The sequence below is a fragment of the Syngnathoides biaculeatus genome, chromosome 15 (genome assembly GCF_019802595.1).
Source record: "Syngnathoides biaculeatus isolate LvHL_M chromosome 15, ASM1980259v1, whole genome shotgun sequence".
NCBI lineage: Eukaryota > Metazoa > Chordata > Actinopteri > Syngnathiformes > Syngnathidae > Syngnathoides > Syngnathoides biaculeatus.
The window spans coordinates 20,423,210-20,446,051 of NC_084654.1; the positions used below are offsets into that span (position 1 = coordinate 20,423,210).

The 22,842-nt window shown below is 44.8% G+C and overlaps 1 protein-coding gene across 1 annotated transcript in view; it reads left to right on the top strand.

Annotated features, from left to right (window-relative positions):
* The first annotated feature begins 2,653 nt into the window (after positions 1–2,653).
* The window catches only part of fyna (FYN proto-oncogene, Src family tyrosine kinase a), a 34,981-nt gene continuing 14,792 nt past the window's right edge, over positions 2,654–22,842 (top strand). Inside the window, exons 1-2 of the mRNA XM_061844874.1 lie at positions 2,654–2,906; positions 19,432–19,697. Coding sequence (XP_061700858.1) covers positions 19,442–19,697 — 256 coding nt within the window. The 5' untranslated portion in view covers positions 2,654–2,906; positions 19,432–19,441. The remainder of the gene's footprint in view (positions 2,907–19,431; positions 19,698–22,842) is intronic.

Genomic DNA, 22,842 nt, shown 5'->3' on the forward strand with positions numbered 1-22,842 from the left:
CTATGTTTCCCTAAAACCAAAATAATCGTTACTAATGTAACGAGAAAAAAAAGAGCTTGCAAATGGAGATTAGATGTCCTTGACCAGATAGCACAGCAGCTAACACAGCATGCATGTGCACTTTAGCAAAAAATGCTTAATATTAGCATTGATTGCTAACCTCTTCCTGTAATTGGAGTTATACTAAGACCATCCATCCATTATCTACCGCTTTTCTGGGCTCAGGTCGCGGGGGAAGTAGCTTCAGCAGGGATACTCAGAGTTCCCTTTCTCCAGGCACTTCTTCCAGCTCTTCCGGAGGGATACCGAGGCGTTCCCAAGCCAACCGAGAGACATTTTCTCTCAAGCGTGTCCTCTGGGTCTCTTTCCGGTGGGACATGCCCGGAACACCTCACCAGGAAGGCGTCCGGATCAGATTCCCAAGCCACCTCATCTGGCTCCTCTCAATGCGGAGGAGTAGCGGCTCGACACTGAGCCCCTCCCGGATGACTGAGCTTCTCACCTTATCTCTAAGGGAGAGCCCAACAGAGCGCACCTGGTTATAAGCCTCGGTCCACAGAAAGAGTTTAACGCTAGTCTTTCTGTGGACCGAGGCTTATGACCAGGTGCGCTAATGCTAGCGCCGCGCTAAGGCTGGCGCCGCATCACCTCATGAGCCGCAGGGTTGAAAGCGTGCGAAAAAAGTTGCAGGTCGTAGGCTGGAAATCACGGTACTTATTTTTCTTGAAAACATAACATAGAAGAATGACGAAATTGTGTTTTTTTTAAAATACGGGTGCCCAAATTGTCCTCCAATCTGGGCTGACTCATACATAAAACTGAACTGAAGATCCTGTTCATACTACGCTGTCAGCGAGGTATTTGTGGTCGGGAAACTTTTTCCCTATCAGGGGCCATTTCAGTTCTTCTTAAGTCCTGCATTAATGATAAATGTATGACATATGTGCAGCGCTCGCCTCTCCTTGCATAACAGCATCTTATCTGCTTGTTGCAGCCGGAGCTTCCCAGTGACCCACATCTAATGAGTTCATACCGCCGCCTGAACCAGCCGGCCCGCAGCCCTCGGACTCCGCCGGCAGCGGCGACCGTCGCTACGTGACCCGCATCTCCATGGCAACCAGTCCAAAATGGCACCCGGCACGGAGAGGTTCTCCGCGGAGGAGTGCCACGCCGGTCGGCGAGAGTGAGCGGACGCAGACAAAACGGCGCAGGATTAGGGTGACTTTCCCGCACCCCGCCCTCCCCGCGTCACCGCGCGGGCCAACTAGGCCACGCTTCATTGTTGTCCTATCGTGATGACATGCAAAGCTGCCGTTTTCACGCCACGCCGCCGTATGAATATGTAAAAATCCCCGGGGAAAGGGGAGGGGGCAAAGCCAGTCGAGATTGGGATGTTAGATGCACGGAACGCTGATTCACATCTACATTAATTCTACGTGCAAGATGAGACTTAACCGAGCGATGGCCTTGAAAACAAAACATGCAGAAATTTATGGTTTCTAAGACAGAAATTGGACATTTACATGCTTAATTTCCTTGTCCATCATTTCAAAAAAAATCTTAAAAAATCAGTCTACGCGTGCCTAAAACCCTTAAATATTTTTCATCGGTTTTAAATAGTCATCACTAATTTGACGAGTTTAAGGAAAATGATTCAATCAAATCATAAGAATTGAATAGAGATTAAAGGAAAGAATTGTGATTAATGAAATCAAATCATATCATCATAATATAGAGGGTAAATTATTGGTACCGGAGGGAAGTAGTGCTCAACATGTCTGTCCTACAGTCGTGAGGTTCTGGGTTCGAGTCTCGCTCCTTCCTTCCTGTGTGGAGTTTGCATGTCTCCCCCCCATGTGCCCCCCGTGCTTGCGTGGACTTTCTCCGGGTACTTCATGTTATCCTCACATTATGAAGCCATACATTGACTTATAGGAAAACAGTAATTTCTACATTACAAATGATTTCTCATGAAATATTAAAAAAAAATCATTGTAAAAATACTGTTTGGGGATTAGGTTAGTGTCATATTCAATTGATATCCATATTATTAAAAGAGAAAATTGCAAAATAAAACGTACACTACAAATGGTCAACGTTTACATGTCTTCAGGCACTTTCGTTTCACATATTTGTCAAGTCTCTTTCTATTATAATAAAACGAAAAGGTAGGTAAAAGGGTGAAAACTGCTTTGTTGTTGTTTTCAGCAATCCGTTTTAAATTTTGATGGAAAGAAAAAAGAATGATTTGCTCTTGATTCAGTCATTCCAAAGCAGCGAAAAATGATGCGAGGGAGGGAGGGGCCTGCTCCCCGTTGTAGGGCGTGATTGGCCCAGTGCGGTGTCAATCAAACTTTAGCCTCCCAAAAACGACTGACGAAAGACGACCGCAGGCGGAATGTTTTTCAAAGTAAAAGCTCATCTCGTCTTTTGAGCGCTTGAACATGTATTTACTAACATTATTTTTGCTCGATCGCATGTTGAAAAATGTATTTAGTGCAAATGGTTTGAATGGGTAAATTCAAATCATGAAATTATTTTGACGTTGGGACTACAGAAATTAATTTGAAGTGTAAAGTCCGGATATGGCATTTGTTATTACAGCCGTCTTGACGCCTTTTTTCCGCCTTCGTCACGGGCGTGATGTACGCACGGCAGCCACAGGAGCTCCCAAATCGGCAGGGACGTGCGCCGCTATTCTCTCTCTCTCTCTTCCCCCCCTCTCTCACTCTTCTTCTCTCTTTCCCCCTTTTACCCCGCCTTTCGGAGAAGAAAGAAAAAAAATTAATACAAACATTAACAGCGAGATAGACGAATAGTCACCGGCTGGGAACTCCGATGGATTAGTTTTAATTCCCCCCGCACAGCAGCAGCACCACCACCACCACCATCCCACCTCCTCTCCGGTAAGCACGTTTCGTTTATTTTCCTACACACGAGTTGCATTTAAATTGCTTGCACTGCTGCCTGTTGTTGTCCCCCCCCCCCCCCCCAAATTGAAAACCATAATGCAGAATGTAGCCTATACATGTATAAAAAAAAATCTGTTAGTGTGAGGTGATGTTTTTTTGCAACGGGATTCTGTGGGGTGGTGGTGTTGGTGGAGGGGGGTTGGGGGTCTCTTGTGTTGCAGCAGCTGGGATGGATGCACTGCAGTCGGAGCCGCGCTGACCGCACAAATAGTACACAACAAGGCCCCCGCAGACAGCCTCCTGTTGATTTAGCTTCAAATAATTGCCTTCCGATAACCAATTAAAGCTGCTCTCTAATCGGGTTATGTGTGTCAAGTTCGTGCAAAGGGCGGCCCGTCCATCTTAAAACCGGAATCAAAACACACGATGGGGATGATGAGGATGACTGGATAGCCGGAGAGATGTGCATAGCGGAGGTGGGAAAAAAGTACACACATTCTATATATATGAGTAGAACTAAACATATTAAAAGTAGGAGTATTGATTCCACAACCACTAAAAATTAAAAACAAAGTTTAGGCTCTCAGATGTACCCAATCGTGAGTCCAAAAGTAAACACGAATTTTTCCATCCATCCTTTATGCAAGAGGCAGGGTACACCATGACCTGGTTGTCAGCCAATTGGAGGAGTTGACTGTCAATTAATCATGTCGGAAATGTTCCCCTGCACATTTTGCAACGTGGTATTCGGAATCTAACCTATTTGAAGATTGATTTTTGGAACAACATCTTCTTTTCCTTTCGGCTTGTCCAGGTTAGGGGTCGCAACGGCGTGTCATGTTTTTCCTATCTCGTGCATCCTCCTCACCACATCCATCAATCTTTTCTTTGGTCTTCCTCTTGCTCTTTTGCCCGGCAGCTCCATCCTCAGCACCTTTCTACCAATATACTCACTCTCTCACCTCTGGACATGTCCAAACCATCGAAGTCTGCTCTTGCGAACCTTGTCTCCAAAACATCCAACTTCGGCTGTCCCTCTCATGAGCTCATTTCTAATCCTATCCAATCTGCTCACTCCGAGCGAGAACCATCAACATCTTGATTTTTGCCACCTCCAGTTCTGCTTCCTGTTGTTTCTTCAGCGCCACCGTCTCTAATCCGTACTTCATGGCTGGCCTCACCGCTGTTTTATAGACTTTGGTCTCTTCTGTCACAAAGAACACCAGACACCTTCCGCCAACTGTTCCAGTCCACTTGGACCCGTTTCTTCACTTCCTTACCACATTCTCCATTGCTCTGTATTGTTGACCCCAAGTATTTGAAGTCGTCCACCCTTGCTATCTCTTCTCCCTGGAGCTTCACTCTTCCCCCAACGCCCCTCTCATTCATGCACTTCGGCTAATCTTCATTCCTCTCCTTTCCAGTGCGTGCCTCCATATTTCTAATTTTTCCTCCCCCTGCTCCCTGCTTTCACTGCAGATCACAATATCAATTCCAGTCTAACCTCATCTGTCAGCCTGTCCATTACTACCCCAAAGAGGAAGGGGCTAAGGGCGGATCCCTGATGCAGTCCCACCTCCACCTTAAATTCTTCTGACACACCTACGGCACATCTCACCGCTGTTCTGCTGTCCTCATACATGTCCTGTACTATTCTAACATATTTCTCCGCCACACCGGAAGATTGATTTTTGGAAAACATCCTTTATTATTAACATAAAAGCTTCCCTATTCACTGTTTTTGTGCTCAAGCCAAAGCCGTGTCTGATTTGAAAATATTGCATTGACGTCATTTTATGGCATCTTAATGCCAAGCAACTACGTTGGCATGAGGAGAAGACCTTCGTTTAGTCAAAACGCACAAGACATCCTCTTTCGCGTGGGACCCTAATTCCGCGAGTATCACATGATTAACTTTATCTTTGCTATATTATGGAAAGTTGACTTTTAAATTAGTTCTACCTAAATAGTTGAGTCTCTGCAGTGAATTCCAAGTGGATATTTCGTGAGTTATTTTCATAAATTGTTGCACTGTTGTGTATTTCCATATAACCGCCCCTGCTTTTAGTTCCTCCGCCCACGTCTCGGCATCAAGGCTAGGCGAGGATCCGCCTTTTCCATTCGACGCTCGGACTACCCTGGAACACTTTCATGTCAAAGCTAAAAAGTTAAGCGTACCTGCGGTGTTGGGTGCAGAGATTAGGATCAGCGAGCTGCGTTATCAGCGTTAGCTGCTGATAAACAGAACATACGAGGGGTCCTCGGTTTACGGCGGTGTTCTGTTCCTTCACCAGCCCGGTAACCCGAATTTGTTCGTAAGTCAGAATGCTGCATAGTCTATCACTAATGATGAAACAATCAAAGATGGTGCCTTTAAGATGGCGGCCTGTTACAGCAGTGCTGCGATTATCTCATCCATTTGTGATTTTCCACCTGTTCTTTTGTCCTATATATCTTTCGTGCATTGTGCATTTTGTAAACAAACCCATTGTGGATTGTGTGTATCCCGAAGGGTATTTGGAGAGGGATGTAGTAAAGTAAAACGAAAGAGATGACAAAATTTGGCAAGTGGATTTAACTAATTCACTTTTATGTGTTACTTGCTAATGGGCAAGCTATCGGCTATTAGAAAACCACTCTTGCTAGTTTATTTTCAAACTCCGTTTGTTGGCAAAAGTGAGTGATGTCACGCAGTAATTGGGAGACGACAATTTCAATGTCCCCGGCCATCGACATCTGTGATGCCGATGCTGTCGTATTCGTCATTGGAGACTTCAATCTTGTTGCTTTTGCTCTTCTTCTAACAGCTTCACAAAAATTATGCAACCAAAGGTAATAAAACTTTCCCTCCTGTATACTGCATGCAATGTAAAGGGGACACGTATATTTTGATTAGAAAAGACTGTAAGCATTTCTGATTTTGTATCTTACGTGTGGTGAAGAGAAATTTTCTACATCTGTGGTTGTTCTTGTGCATAGGTTAAAGCAATAATACATTTAGAATTATAATAAATAATTGTATTATAAAAACTGCCCCCGAGGTGGATGAGATCCGCACCGAGTTAGTAAATGCTCTGGATGTTGTGGGGCTGGCTGACACACCTCTTGAAAATTGCGTGGACGTCGGGGAGAGCGTCTCTGGATTGCGAGACTGGGGTGTTAATCCCTGTTTTTAAGAAGGGGGACTGGAGGGTGTGTTCCAGCTACATAGAGCTCAATCATGCTTGTCAGCTTCCATTTAAGGGTTCTGGAGATGAGGGTCCATTCGGAAGTTGAATCTCAGATTCAGCAGGAAGGGGTGTGGTTTTGGTCCTGGCCTAGACCCTCAGCAAGGTCTTGGAGGGTGCATGAGGTCTAGTTCCTCAAGCCGACATGAGTTTTATGGACATGGGGAAGGCGTTCCACCAAGTCACTCGGGATGTTCTTTGCGGGGGTCCTCTGGGAGTATGGGGTTACAGGACCCTTTGATTAGGACTGTTCAGTTGCTTTATGACCTGTGTAAGAATTTGGTCCGCTTTGCCGGAAGTAAGTTGGGTAGTTGGACTCCACCAAAGCTGCCCTTTGTTACCATCCTGGACAAAATTTCTTGTTGTATCTGAGGCATCGAGGACGTTTGGTATGGGGGACTCGGTATTGCAGTACGCCTCTCCATTTTGCCGTTCTGCTGGCTTCATCGTCACCATGTACAATTTTCTCTGGAGTGGTTTATGGTCTACAGTAAAGCAGTCTGAATCTATGGTCCTCAGTTGAAAAGGATGGAATGCCGGCTCCAGGTCTGGGAGGAACTCCTGCGCCAAGTAAAGGACTTCAAGTATCTTGGAGTCTTTGCTACGAGCAAGGTTAGAATGGAGCACCATACCAACAGTTGGCTTGCTGCTACGTCTGCAGTGATGTGGAAAAGGAGAAACTGAACCCAAAGGCAAAGTCCTCGATGTACGTTCCCACCCTCACGTATGGTTACGAGCTGTGGGTCGTGACCCAAACACCAAGATCACAGATGCAAGCGGCTGAAATGAGTTGGTTCTGCAGGGTGTCAGGCCTTTCCCCTAGGGAGTGACAAGTGAGAAGCTCAGTCATCTGGAAGGGGCTCAGAGTAGAGCTGCTGCCCCTCTGCATGGAGCGGAGCCAGGTGAAGCGGCTCGGGTGTCGGGTTAGAACTTTTGGTACTCTCATACAAGGAAAACCCCTGTACTAGATTGTTCGGAGATGTGTCCGCCACAACGGTGGATGTTTCTTCGTTTGTCTGACTGCAGCTGAGAAGGAGTGTCAAAATCTTGTGCCTTGAGTGCTTGAACCTTAGTGTATTTTGACGAAAAGCTCGTGACATTTATGGTACCTGTTTTCTGTTTGAAATAGGGGGATAATATATGGTATGTCTCTTTTAGTGCAGCACAGCGGAATAACGGTTTGCGTGTCTGTCTCACACTTGAGTGATTCTGGATTCTAATATTAACCGTCCAGTGTGGAGTTTGCATGGTCTCCCCATTTTCGCATGACTTCCCATATTCTCAAAACATCCACGTTAGGTAACTGCAAGACTAAATTAAATTAGTGTGAATACTTGTCTGTCTATGCCCTGCGTTTGGCCGGCGACCAGTCTTGGGTCTACATTGCCTCTCGGCCAAAGTCAGCTGGGAGAGGCTCCAGTAATCCGTGACCCTAGTGAGGACGCCAAAAGTATTTCAAGTTATCATTTTAATCCAGACACGTTGCAGGAAGCACGGACATCAGAACTCGGGTTGAGCATTTCTGGTCCAAGTCTGACTTCCTTGCCTGTTGTTATGATATTCATAGCGGCCATGCTTTTCCTGTGGTTTTTTTGGGTCGCTCTCGTGAATGAAGTTTTAAGAAAAAATGCGTCTGAGACTCTTACAAAAACTGAGTTGGAACTGGCTATAGTGCGCTCATTTTGCTCCCAGACAGGATTGATCAATCAATTCCACTCATTTGACGGAATTCGGAACGATTTAATTGATTAGCACGCTCCTCCCGATCACATGGTGTCTATGTGTAACCCGCTTGTACTTTCCGTAAGTCGTTGCTTACTTCTTCCGCCACATAATCATTGCCCGAAGTGCAGCGCATCATTATTTCCAGTGTACTGTATTGCTTTGAGAACCATCGCCCTCTACCACTGGCAGATGATCTGGAAATGTTTGAATCTCCCAATGAGGAATAACACTGACATTTGTGACAAAAATGGGCGCAGGGGGAGATTACCCCATTTTCTTTCGCCGACTCTTTTTCCAATCAGGAACCGTTGTAGTTTTTATAGTCTTATTAATGTCGTACTGTTACACTGTTCACTATAAAGAATTTCACTTTTCTTGGTTTTTGTGCCCTTTCTGTAGCACCCGTAGTTACCAGGAAATGGCAAATTAGTAATTGGTCTCAAGGAAGAACGCTCAGCTCGATTGAGAGATGACTTTTTTATTATGGGGAGGAGGATGGGAGGTTTGGCCTGGGTTGTTAGTGCAGGTCACAGGGAGTCTGAACCGCATGTGTCCATTCAAATTCAAACGTCTCGGTAGTTGTACAAATTGGTTTTCGACCCACAAAATCTGAGTAAAAAAATGCGTCGGTTTTCAACCCAAATCTTGGTGTCCGAACACCCGAAACCCATGTTGACCCGGTGGACCACTCGGCTTGCTGCTACGTCTGCAGTGATGTGGAAAAGGAGAAACTGAACCCAAAGGCAAAGTCCTCGATGTACGTTCCCACCCTCACGTATGGTTACGAGCTGTGGGTCGTGACCCAAACACCAAGATCACAGATGCAAGCGGCTGAAATGAGTTGGTTCTGCAGGGTGTCAGGCCTTTCCCCTAGGGAGTGACAAGTGAGAAGCTCAGTCATCTGGAAGGGGCTCAGAGTAGAGCTGCTGCCCCTCTGCATGGAGCGGAGCCAGGTGAAGCGGCTCGGGTGTCGGGTTAGAACTTTTGGTACTCTCATACAAGGAAAACCCCTGTACTAGATTGTTCGGAGATGTGTCCGCCACAACGGTGGATGTTTCTTCGTTTGTCTGACTGCAGCTGAGAAGGAGTGTCAAAATCTTGTGCCTTGAGTGCTTGAACCTTAGTGTATTTTGACGAAAAGCTCGTCACATTTATGGTACCTGTTTTCTGTTTGAAATAGGGGGATAATATATGGTATGTCTCTTTTTCCAATCAGGAACCGTTGTAGTTTTTATAGTCTTATTAATGTCGTACTGTTACACTGTTCACTATAAAGAATTTCACTTTTCTTGGTTTTTGTGCCCTTTCTGTAGCACCCGTAGTTACCAGGAAATGGCAAATTAGTAATTGGTCTCAAGGAAGAACGCTCAGCTCGATTGAGAGATGACTTTTTTATTATGGGGAGGAGGATGGGAGGTTTGGCCTGGGTTGTTAGTGCAGGTCACAGGGAGTCTGAACCGCATGTGTCCATTCAAATTCAAACGTCTCGGTAGTTGTACAAATTGGTTTTCGACCCACAAAATCTGAGTAAAAAAATGCATCGGTTTTCAACCCAAATCTTGGTGTCCGAACACCCGAAACCCATGTTGACCCGGTGGACCACTCGAGCGGAGCTATGACGTAAGCACACGCCGCAGCACCAAGACGAGCCACTGCTCACTCGGAGTCTAGCGGTCAGTCACAGCTCGCCGGTTCGTGCTTAAAGCGTAAACATGCACTTTCGCTCGTGTTTCTCAAGATTGTTTTTGTTAATTTGCTATTATTTCCCCCGTTATCGGGACAAAGAAAGAGAGCGGTGCTCCCAGCAGGGAAGGAAAGGGAAAGTTGAGCGAACCACAGTGACTCTAAGTATGCTAAATATGGAAATGCTGTGCGTGTTTGTTATGGCTCTTGCTAGCAACCATCGTATGTATAGCTAAGTCGACTATTTCAACTATCCTTCTTCTTCTTTTCTTTTCGACTTGTCCCGTTAGCATGTCATCTCAGAAAAACGCATATTTGTTTGGGACAGTTTTACGCCGGATGCCCTTCCTAACGCAACCCCTCTGCATTTAGCCTCGGAGAGAATCTTACAGCGCTTGGTATTCCTAGGCGGTCTCGGATCCAAGTACGAACCAGGGCCAAACTTAGCTTAGCTTCCGAGATCTGACGAGATCGGGCATTCTCAGAGAAGCGTGGCCGTAAGCCACCATTTCGACTATCCTAAAGAGTGAAATTGAATTAAAAGGTAGCTAGTGTTGCCAAAGGTGTGACTAGCATTACAAAGCGAGCCTACGACTACTGTATTTTAATGTTGGTCGTTACGGTGGTATTTAGATAGCCATGTTTTTTTTTTTTTTGTTTGTTTGTGGTTGAACTTGATGTAAACATTGCTTTACTGCATATTGTGTACTACATTAACAGCGCCTTTTGAGATTTTACTTTTAGAATTGCACGACGGACTGCGTGAAATGTCATCCCAGGTCCGTTTATTGCCCACCGGCTGCAGGTTTCGCACCTTCTTTGTCACGACGGACCGCCGGGCTCGATCTCACACATCCACTTTGTCCGACGCTCAGCTGTGCGTTTCTTTTTTTTTTTTTTTCCACAACTGGCTCTTTTCATGGAGATCACTTTGGAAGAGCGACACTGGCCGGCATTGTCCGGCTAATCTTGCAGCCCGGTGAAATGCGGCCATTGTCTTCTTGTTGATACACTGAATAAAGTCGCTTGTCTGACACAAGCAAATATTGTAACTATTCGGTCTGGCGTTGCCGCCATAATGGGGGAGATTGTGGCGTCCAGTTAACACGCTGTCCGAGTAGTGACGGTCACATTTTGACTCGGCATTGCCGAGTTGAATAAGGTCCCGTGTGACGTCAGTGGAAGTGGGGGCTGTGGGAGGAGTGACCTCAGTCATATGAGCATAATGGGACCCCCGCACTTCAAACTTATGATTACAAAATGATTTTTGATGACGCATGAGTTTGCTAAGATCACGATAAGACAAAAGTCTGATTTTGTTTGTTTGTAAAAGCTCCCAAGGAAGCGAAAACAATACTTCATTGTTATACTAGTCATATGAACGCACAGTAGAAAACAATATGCCAGCAAAAATTTTATGAAATCTAGTTTGTCAAGATGGATCGCGGTCATTGACGACGTTTCATGACACGTTAGCACACAGGTGTCAAACTCAACGCCCGGGGGCCAGAACCCGCCCACCACGTCATTTTATGTGGCCCGCGAAGGCAAATAATGTGCGTCAACTTCCGTGATTCATCTTCAAATCTGTCCCAAAATTTTAAATTGTCATATCGTTGACGAGGTATTGCAAGTGTTTTTATGTTACCAAACATCAAAAATAGTTGGAAAAACCCACTACGGTTGATTTCTGATTCCAAAAGCAATTCATAAATCTTCACGCGCCAATATGATGAGGTCATAAACGATTTTTTATGGTTTCACCGTCATAAAGGCCCTCTGAGTGAAACCAGAACTACGATGTGGCCCGCGACAAAAAATGAGTTTGACACCCCCTGCGTTAGCACGATGCGACAAAACGTCAGCCCGCCTCAACAGAATTCTGGTCTTCGTTCGTATTATTCTGAACTGTAATTAAGTATTTTGGTGAAATTCCTTTTAAAACTCACACAAAGCTTCAATTTCTGTAAGACGTCCCATCAAAGGTCATAGTTCGTGTGATGTAGTCAGATGTTCTTTGGCTTTTTACAAATTTTCAAGCACATGTTTGTAATTTTTCCCAAAAACTTGTTTGCATATCACGTGAAACCTCAGCGCACCTTTTGCAAGCTTTGTTCAAAGAAAAACAAATCAGGACTCTACGCGGGAAAAACATCTTGAAAAGGCCCACGATATTTGTCTCAATGTCATGTAAAATGTCACACAAAACCTTCAACAAAATGTCATCAGATGCACTTTCAAACCGTACAAACAGTTGAAAATACAAAATGAGGACAGTTCCGTGCAAGAGGCCAAAACCAAACGTCCAGACCATCACAAAGAGACTAACTGGCCATGTTCCTGTTACCACTCACTTGGCCACGCCCCCTAAAGGCACCCTATGTGCCATAATAGCTCTTTATGAAACCAGTTTATGCCTTTGTAGTCTCTTTTTACTTTTCGTATCCAATACAGTACTGTTTTTCTGTGTGGGAACAAAACAAGTAACCCAAAATGGTGGCGGTTGCTTTGGGCTAAAAGAGATGAATGGAATTTTAATAAATGTTGTTGCACAATATTGATTTTTATCTACACGAGTAAATTGGGTTCGGTGCTTGGCCTTGGAACGGATTAAAGTTGTAAGTCAAGACCTTCGGCTAACAAATTCCGTTCATCCCTCCCCACGTTTGGCTCATTTTGGATGCGCTTTGTTTTGAAAACGCGCTCTGGAAAATTGTGGTTTTCTGCACTTTACCCTGTCGCGGAATGACTTGCTAAATTACATGTGCAGTTTCCGTCCTCGCTCCCGATACTTTTATTTCTAAAAAGTCACAATTTAAGCCCGTACAACAGAAAGACAAGCTTTAAGACGTGCGAATCCTTTTAAACATGAAACTTGCTCTTTAAACCTCAGCCAAGCCCAATGGAATTCTTTTTTTTTTTTTTCTTCCTCTTTTTACTGTTCTTACGGTGATGTTAAACAGATTAGTCTCAACGGCCTCCTCCAAGCGAGCTGAATGACAAGCCCGCAGACAGTTGGACATCAACAGCATCATAAAACGCATGATTTGTGCCGTGTGCCAATGGCAGCCGTGCAAAAGTGCAAAAGTAATGAGATTAGCAGTGGTATTCTGCATTATTCCACGCTATTAGCAAAATTGCTCTGCATTGTTTCAAAGTATGTCGCGTGGGATTAAACGCGCTGCGAGACCCTGGCATGACTCCCCTTTTAATTTACTCGGATATTGCTCTTACAACATTACTCTGAATGGACTCTGATCTCATTACGACTCCCAGCCCTTTGTGTTTATGTGCGCTCACGCCCAAATCATGGCTTTTATTTCACTGAATTAATTTCCAGTTTAGAATGATAAACTGCTATCTTTTGAGGCCTCGACTCTCAAATTACAATACATTTGATTACTTTTGCTAAAAGATCATTATCGCCCAAAAGTTTACTTTTCCCATGTCCCACATGTTCTGTATATGAGAGTCATTGTATTATGCCATCCTCATTTTCATTTCTCCATTCACACGGGAAAATGAATCTTTCCGCAACTTTTGATACACACGGGAAACCTGTCCGAGCCCCAAATAAAGGCGTAGCATTAGTCTCCTGTAAAGCAGTCTAAAGACTGTTCCAGACCACAAAATATAAAAATCTGCTTTCTGTAACAGTAAACTTCCGTATTTTCTGGCCAACAAGCCTCCACTTTTGTCACACGCTTTCAACCATGCGGGTTGTGCGGTGATGCGGCGCTAGCGTTAGCACGGCGCTAGCGTTAGCGTTAGCGCACCTGGTTATAAGCCTCGGTACACAGAAAGAGTTTAACGCTAGCAGAAAGTTTTAACGCTAGATAGCGCCGTGCTAGGGTTAAACTCTTTGTTTTCCGAGGCTTATAACCAGGTGCGCTAAACCGAGAATTATGCTACACAAATTAAAAAAAAAAAAAAAAGAGCCTGCTTGTGCTGTGACTTGACGGCCATTACACTTCATGAAGTAGTGTGGGGATTGTCACGATTAGATTTTTAATAGCAATATTTGTGATACTTCAATCATTTGCGGTATTTTATTTGCAGCATCATATCAGAAGGGAAAGCGGCAGTATCGATTAGCAGACGTACACAAAGATAAGAGCGGCTCAATCACGGTCAAGCTGAAGAAAGTTATACAGTACGTTTGTTGGTTACATAATGACAGGTAGCGCAGTGGCAGCCAAAAATCATTTTTGGCAGGCTGCCACAAATGATATGTGGGAAACACCGGGATCCTCGGTTCACAAACGCCCCCATTCTCAAACAGTTGACCTGTTCTGGGGATTGAACATATTTTATTCTCTACTCATTCATTTCAAGGAGAAACATTGTTTCGGTTCACTATCGTTTTGGGTGGAGGAAGGAGTCTTGTAACCAGCTGAGTTTCTGCTATCGTTGGGGTCTCCCGGCAGTAAACGAGACCCAAGTCCCGTTTCAGCCATGTAAACTTGAAGACAGTCGACCACATTGTGACATTTCCTGCCTGCCTCCACCCGTGTCCGCCGTGGCCCACTGTAGAGGTGCGACCCGGTTCCCTTGTGACAAGAGTTTGGACTCCTCAGAGGCGTGAGAATAGAGTGACGTGTGTTCTCGCGAGGCTGTTGTGGTCATGCGAGACTCAAGCCCCGCAGCTACAATGGTATCATCTGTTTTAGAGCGAGGAGGGGGTTGGGGTTGCGGTTGTGATGTGGCGCATTCTCTTGTCACACTAACCCAGAAATCGCATCATCAGGGTTTTCAACTTGACGTCTGTACGCATGGTGGATTCATCCGTGTAATTCAGACAATAGTTTATATGTGAGAGATTCCCAGAAATAAATTCTTAGTCGCAACTTTTGACGGCATGAACAAGTACTAAATGGGCCTGTTGCCGTCCGTCACACGCACTCCCGTAAATCTTTTAATCCCCTCAAAGGAAGCTGTCCAAAGACGCCGCCGCGCACGTCTGCAAGACTCATTCACTGCAGTCACATGCCCTCAGACATGATTCATATGCAAATGTTTACAAAGTGAACGTGAGGCCAAATTACAATAAAGACAGCATATCTGTAAATATTGTACCAACCGCAGAATGAAGTATGGATCCATCCACCCTATAGCAGTCCCCAGCCTATATTTTACTTCGTATGAGCGGTCTTACATCGATTAAATGAAACGAAGACCGAACGTGATTAAAAACATTCTGCACGACGCTACCTTTTGATCACAAGTGACAAGCATATTGTTAAGGGCCGAAACTCAGCGCTGACTCAAACGTGCCACTCCAGTCACAGAAGATGAGAGGCAACGTCCTTGCCTCACAAAATGTTTTCCGCTAGCGCAACAAGCTGAGCTGTCAACTGCGTTTTCATCCGCTACTCCTTTTTGTCGAACATCACAAACAAGTGGCCTTAAATGCGCCACACCGGTCACAAAACATGCAAAACGAAGTCGTTTGTTTCAGGGGGGGAAAAAAAGGGTTGTGGCTAATTGCAAGGAGCTAGCCTAGCGGTTAACTGTTAGCGTTCATCGATTTCTCCTTGTCAAACATTACAAACAAAAACACCAGTCACAGATGATACAAATAAAAGTGCTAGCGCTACAAAGTACAGACATAGTGCTCCAGAACTTCTTTCATCTTTATAACCACTTTATAAAGCAAAGAACATGGATCTTTTTTTAATGTCTTTGTTTACCCCAATTCCAATGACGATGGAAAAATGTTTTTTTTTCTAACACAAGACTGCCTTCCTTTTCAATTTGTATTCATTTAAGTATGGGACAAAGACAAGATATTTAATGTTAAAACTGATTACCTTTCCAATATATGAATAGATATGCAAGTACTGTATATGTTGTAGGTTAAAATAAATACCATAAACACTGTTGTTGTTGTTGCCAAGTAGTACGGTCGTTATTCCGTATCAAGGTCCAGAAAGTGTGCTTCACAGGTGTTCCACCGTCAGCGTGGTCAGTTTTTGAGCACAGTTGAAGAGATGACGCGTATTCCGGGGGGGGGGGCGACGTCACACAATGGGCATTTATCGACGATATTGTTGTCGAGTCGATGGTGATAGTTGTTGAGCTTGTCACACCAGCCCGAACGGAGTTGCGATAGCGTCGATCTCAAGGGCAGCGGGAGTTGTCTTTCGGATTCGGCTACCGGAGGCGGCTAGCCGGCCAACACGATGTTGGGTTTGTAGCCGGCGATCCCTTAGGGTACGGCGGTTCGTTGGATCGCAGAGAGGCCGCGCCTGTAGTCCTCTGCATCGACGGACGGACAATGAATGTACTGCTCGATCGATGGCTCGACTTTTCGGACAGTTTTGCGCAACGCTCTGAGGCACACTTCTTGCCTTGTCATGTTGTTATTGGGATGTCCGGCGAGGTAGCACTTACGCGCATATTGTTTCGTGATCACATCACCATAAACACTCAAGCGATCAAATGACAGGTGTTTTTATGTCCAGATCTGGTCAGGTTTTTTGCTGTGCAACCTCCTCAAACTGTTCCCACCATAGTGGAAACATTCATTTGTATTTAATCCTAACAAAATTGTAGTTGTGAAGTTCAGGATTTCGTGCGTTACATTGGGAAGCGTGGCCAGCTTTGTCAGTCCCCCCCTTGTGCAGTCCCCCAAGGCGTCCGTGGAGCTGGGGGGGAGGAGCCGATTTAGGCTGTTTTTCACTTGTAAATGCTAAACAGGGCTGAAGGAATTCAGTGACACACTGTGTTGTTGCTTTTGGCTTGTAGCTCGCATGTCGGGGCTCCAGTGTCATCCAGGACATCTCAGTTCTCTACTAGATAGTTTCTCTACGAATGAGTACAACGTTAAGAATTTGAAACACTTCCTCAGTAGATATTACTCAGGAGAGGATTATTATTGTTGTACGTCTTCAAGAGACTTTACCGTGTGTCAAAAGTCTTAAGCAAAGGATTGCTCATGTTCATTTTTCCATTCTCAGCAACTGTAAACAATTAGCCACTTCCCTGGTCAACTGGCTGCTAATGTTGATGAAAGACAACCAAGCTCCCATGTGCGTCATATTTGGCAGCTTAAAATCAGACAATCGCAAACGCGGAGAAGTTTATCTAGGTCTTTAAGGAGGGTGTAGCTCATCTTTTTTTATTTGGGGAAAAAAGCAAACCCTCATGCCGATTACGGTCACGGGTTTACGGAGACCTGAACTGAATGTTGTGTACTAAACACAATTCTTCCCTTTTACCAACCAAGGATGGACAATTCGTACCAGTCTTGAGCCCGGTTAACACCTGAAGTTTGGATTCGCTTAATAACTAGGGGATATACATTCTACCAGTTAATTCACACCAGGTTTTGAAAGTCCGGTTTTGATTAGTAACAAATCCTGTATGGATACTGGGTAGGCAATTTGTGCTGGGCTTGGGCACAGTTGACGCCTAAAGTCTGGTTCTGGTTATTGACAATGGAGTCATCTCACTAGGCAATTCTTAAAGGGCTTGTGTACAGTTGACCCCAAAATTCTGGTCATGAATACCAAGTATGCAGTTTTTAAGCAGGCTTCAGCGCAGTTGACACAAAGTATGCTTTGGTTTGATTACAAAACCTACACCAACACTCAGCAGTTTGTGCTGGGGTTGTGGACAGCTGACTCCTGAAGTCTGTTTCTGGTTAATACAAAAAAGACACACACTCCACTGCATAATTTGTATCAGGCTTGGGCACAGTTGACACCGCACTCTAAACACGGCAACTCGCAAGAATCGCCATTACCCACTTCGGGCACTAGTTTAACTGGGTCTTTAAAGAGGTTATGTCTGTTCTCTTTGTTTTTAAACCCTTTTAATCATGTAACGTTACTTTGTGTATTAAATGTTCTATAGAAATTTGCTTTGCAATGAGCCGCCCCCCCCCCCCCCCCCCAAAAAAAAAAAGCATATTGCCTTGCTTATTGGAACAACAGGCTTTAGAGGTCGTACGCTCTCTTGACGGCCTCGCCTCGTGAGATTGGGAAATGTGTGTGAGCAGCCGGCGCGTGCTCCTCGGAGGGAAAGGAAAAACAAAATCAAATGGCACGCCAACCTTGTAAACGTTATGGCAGTGTGTAAAGTCTTTCAGCAACTGCGGCTGTGCTGCGAGAAATATAGAGAGAGATAAGTGCAGTCGAAGGTCTTTAATGGCATAGTCATTGGGTGTTCTCACACCACGCACTCGTGGATTTGACACATTGCATCTCAGTGGCAGTACCCCAAATTTTTGTTTATTATCCAGGATAAAAATAGTTCCAGTGATAACTTCAGCTGGCATAAAACTGTCATGAAATGCATGATTTTTAGTATGTTGCCGGTGTGGACCCATCCGTTTTTTTCACCACAAAACATTATTTTGACAATATGGCTTTTTGTCTCTCCCGCCGTGAAAATCCTCTCGAGGGATTTGTTTTCGACAAGAAGCAGGAATTGATGTTGGAGGCAGTCGCGCACTAAAACGGTCTCGTCTGCTTATACTAGTTTTACCTGCTGGAAAGTAGCTCTTTGTTCCTTCTTGTTAGCCAAAATGCCGGCTCGTTGTATTGCTGGATATTGCTCGAGCACTCGGGAGGATGGATTCGCTCTTCATACTTTTCCAAAAGACCCGGTTCGTCGTGAAAAATGGATTGCACAGGTGCTAAGGACGAGAGCTTTGTGGGTTCCAAATGACAGGTAGGTGTGTATACAGCAACTAAAAAACAATAATAGATGTAATCCGTAAATCGGGGGTGCTAAATGTGTCTGTGCAACCCCGCCCGAAGACGTGGCGCCAGGCCGCGGTGGCTCATCTTCGTTGGAGAGGTGGATCGGACGGGGAGGTGGTTTGGCCGCATGCAGTTTGGCCGTGATCCGCATATCATCTAAATATTGCTTGAAACGGTGGGATAATTTTGCCCAGCTCACTTCACTCGGTTGCCAGATGTTCTCTTCTTCGAAAAGGGCTTCCGTGTCAGAAGAGGCGTGTTTGTCTCCCATAGGTAGGGTGCAGCGCCTGTTTTCAACGACGAATGTCCCAGTGTGACATCACGGACAGAAGATGCAGGCAATATGGCGACCACTTGTATGTCGAATGACACTTCCGCAACTTTGAGCATGGATGACACACATATTTATTTTTTTCGTTGAGACATTGAAGTGAATAATGTTCCATGTATTTTTCATTACAGTATCGATTTCATATTGTTTATAGGCATGACAGTTGGGCTTTAATGACGTTGAGGACGGAATCAAACTAGCCATTCAATACTATTTGGATTGTATTTGTAGGCATTTACAGGCACTTCCCTGAGTTTAATTGTGGGTGTGAAGAAGCGGGCTTAAGCACAGTACGCATGCGTTTCGTATATCCAACGTAGGCCGCAATAACTCTGACCAGGCAATCCGTATTGGGCTTAGTTCTGGACTCAAGTGCAGTCAACTTCCAGGGCACCAGCACACTAGAACACATGAATGCAACGTTGATATGACATCTGATCACTGATATTGTTCTGAAATAGTGAACGGCCCATACGCGGTTGGGCATGATTATTGATAATCGCTACCTTGCAGAGTTAAAAAAAAAAAAAAACAAAAGTGAATGATGGGGCAGTTGCAGACATTGATTGTCAGCGTCCAAAGCGCAAACGGTTCAGCACATCTCCACCACATTTTGTTCTACTGTGTAATTAGTTGTGCAGCTTAAAATATGGTGTTTCATTTCAGCCTAATTGAAAGATTGTTCCAACGACCGGCTCTGCGCCTCTGAGGATGCAGCTGAAATAATGGAACATTGAATCATGGTTTCCCCACTAATGTTGGCAGCTATTCTTTCACCACCCCCCCCCCACCCCACCCCACCCCACCCCACCCCATTTCTAATTCCACATGCGTCTCCCCCTCAGAACCTAGAGAATGGGCTGCGTCCAATGTAAGGATAAAGACGCAGCAAAACTCACCGACGAACGCGACGCCGGCCTATCGCACCACCCGGGCTACCGCTATGGCGCCGACCCCGCGCCCCAGCACTACCCCCCCAGCTTCGGGGTCACCACCATCCCCAATTACAACAACTTCCACGGCGGGGGCGGCGCTACGCAGGGGGTCACCGTCTTCGGAGGCGTGCACACGTCCTCGCAGTCCGGCACGCTGCGCTCCAGAGGAGGAACAGGTGAGATTTCATCCTCAGAAAAATGACAGCCGGCGGGGCTTTGAAATCTGTTTTAATTTAATTTAATTCATCTTACATGACCGTTATGTGCTGTGTGTTATTGCCACAATTAAAAGTGCACGTGAAAATGTGTATTGAGGCGCTGCCTCGAAGGCCTGAAAACTTTTCTAATAACACGGGAGGGGTTGCTGAACCGTTTCAACCATATATTTTGCTGACATGGATGTTTTGTCGGTGTAAATATCAAATTTTTGGAGGCCACAAATGAGTCTGATATTTATCGGACTTACCGTAATTTACGGCCCCACAGAGCACACTTGATTATAAGCCTCACCCAGTACATTTGTAAAGGAAATACCATTTGGTACATACATAAGTCGCACCTGTGTAAAAGCCGCAAGTGCCCACATTGTGACCCGCAAGATATTTACAAAGAAAGACGGTACACAGAAAGAGTTTTCAAAGTCTTAATACCTTAGCTTAGCTTAGCGTAGCAACAACAACACAGTAGCACTAACATAAAAAAACATACCTAAATCACTAAAACATGACAGTAACACAACAGCAACACGCTAGCGCGGCGCTAACAGAGCCAGTTTAAAAAAAAAAAAAACACACAAAACAAAAAAAAAGTCACTTCCTCGGGACATATATTCCAACGAGCTGCATCACCGCATACGCCGCACGGTTGAAAGCGTGTGAAAAAAGTCGCGGTTTACAGGCAGGAAATTACGGTACTATAAACCCTCCCTATTCTTGGGGGTTAAGGACCCACCCCTGATGCGGGAATTTGCAATTAATGAACATCCATCCATTTTCCAAGGCGCTTATCCTCACAGGGGTCGCGGGAGGGCCGGAGCCTATCCGAGGTAACTTCGGGCAACTGGTGGCCAGTCAGTCGCACAAATATATCCCAATTTATGACCTCAAAACCCTTAAATCTAATTTCAAACTCTGGTGGGATTTGAAGAATTTGAGGTTTTGTAATCAAGAAGTAGCAATAAAATCTTTCATTTTGAGCAGATAAGCTTGTTTGACAGAATGAGCAATGTTTTTCTCAATAAGCACCTGCTGTTACTAACTCCTCTGATGACAATTTTAATGAAATTCATCTCTTAAGTCGGAGGTGTCAAACTCAAGGCCCAGGGGCCAGATCTGGCCCACCACATGATTTTATGTGGCCTGCGTAGCCAAATCTAAAGTGTCAATTTCCATGATTCTAGTATTATTCTGTACCAAAATTACAAATTGTCATGTATCATAAATGATAAAGTTGTGATATTACAAGCATTTTTTTTTGTGTTACCAAATGTAAATAGTTGAAAAAACACATTACCCTTGATTTCTGTTCCCAAAATTAGTTCATAAATTGATGATGTAAATATGATCAGATGACTAAATATTTTTATAGTTTCACAGCCATAATGGCCTCTGAGGGAAACTGGAAGAACAATGTGGCCCGCGAGAAAAATTAATTTGACACCCCCCCCCCCCCCAGTCTTAAGTGCTTGAATTTCCTGCATTAAAGTGGGTGCACTAAAGGCTGCTCAAGGGAGAGAAAATTCTCTGGATATAACCGTGAACTAAATGCAAAGTGCAGGATTCCAACTAAAGTCACAGGAGTGTCGTCTGCGTAAACCAAAATGGTGGCCTCGGTTTACTATTTATACCTGCTTGCACCACTTCCTAAAGCCCAGAAAAAGTCTCTGTGGCGGAGGAGTGTGGAGCAGAAAATGTCGACTTTCCTAAAACGAACTAAAACGTCGTCGGTTTGCAAGTCCTACTTAAAGCGGCGCGTTGTCAAAGTTCCGCTCGGGAGAAGCTCTGCCCTACTTTTTTCGGGATCGCGAGTGATCTCGAAACGCGGCCCGTCACGTCTGAAATATTTTCTTTTGCCGTTCGCCGCCGCTCCTAATAGATGGACGTCCGCGAGCTGTGAATTAATGGAAAACAGGGCGACCCGAATGATCGCGGGAGCTCCGCGCAGCGCATCTGAGAACCAGAAAACAGACAACGATATGTGTGTGTGTGTGTCTGTGTGTTTTGCGGCGTATACCGGCGCATAAATTATCACCGGCTCCGGCTTTGATGTCAACGCACTTGCCGTTTTCTGTGGCGTCAGCATCATATACTGTATATGAATACTAGCTGCGGGCAAGCCGGATTGAGCAAAGGCCAACAAGAAGTTAGAAACGTGTATTTTACGGTATATGCAGTATATGTACAGTACTGCATGCCTGGCAACCAGTTCAGGGTGTACACATCATCTTGCCTGAAGATAGCTGGGATAGGCTGCAGCACTCCCGTGACCTTTGAGGATAAGCGTGTAAGAAAGAAAATGGATGGATGGATGGATGGATGGATGATGTATTAAATTGAATTCATAAATGGTGTTTTTTCATCTGCGTTTGAGCTGTCCTGTTACTTTATGTTGGTGGTCCTAAAAAGTCTTCTGCACAATGTGAAACTGCGAGTATGATTTTGGTGGTGTTGTCTAGATTGCCAACAATTATTATTGTCTTACTTACAAAATTACTTTTGTCTGAATGACATGAAATGATGGCATTTGTGTAACGTGCTAGCGTGTACGATTCTTTGCCTGATTCTGATGTCATGTTAGTGTGTGCTGGCATATTTTTAGGGGTGTATCGGACAAATCGGTTTTCCAACGAAGATTTCGCGATTTTTTTTTTTTTTTTTTTTTGCTTCTGTTTTCGAACGAAAATCGGTGCTCGAACCCCACCGACAAAACCCGGAAATAACATATTGCGCACGGCCAGACCATCTGACCGACGACGCGGTTTGTTGTGAATTCCCACTCCCCTGAAAAAAAAAACGGAAATAACAGAATGTGCGCGGCGCAAACAGCTGACCCACTCACGACGCGTTTTGTTATTGTCAATTCGAACGCCCCCTGAAGAAAAAAAAAACGGAAATGACGTAACGCGCGCAGCACAACCAGCGCCCTTTTATTATTGTGTATAACGCAGCCTGTGTAGACAGACTTGTCCCGGTAGTGACTTGTTTTTCTTCGTATCGAGGACTAGCGTATTAACCCCCAATCATGGCTCCAAAGAAGGCAAGTTGCTTGTTTCAAGTTATTCTGCACTTTTGTTAGTAAAAAAAGTTTACAAGGCCGAGGCCA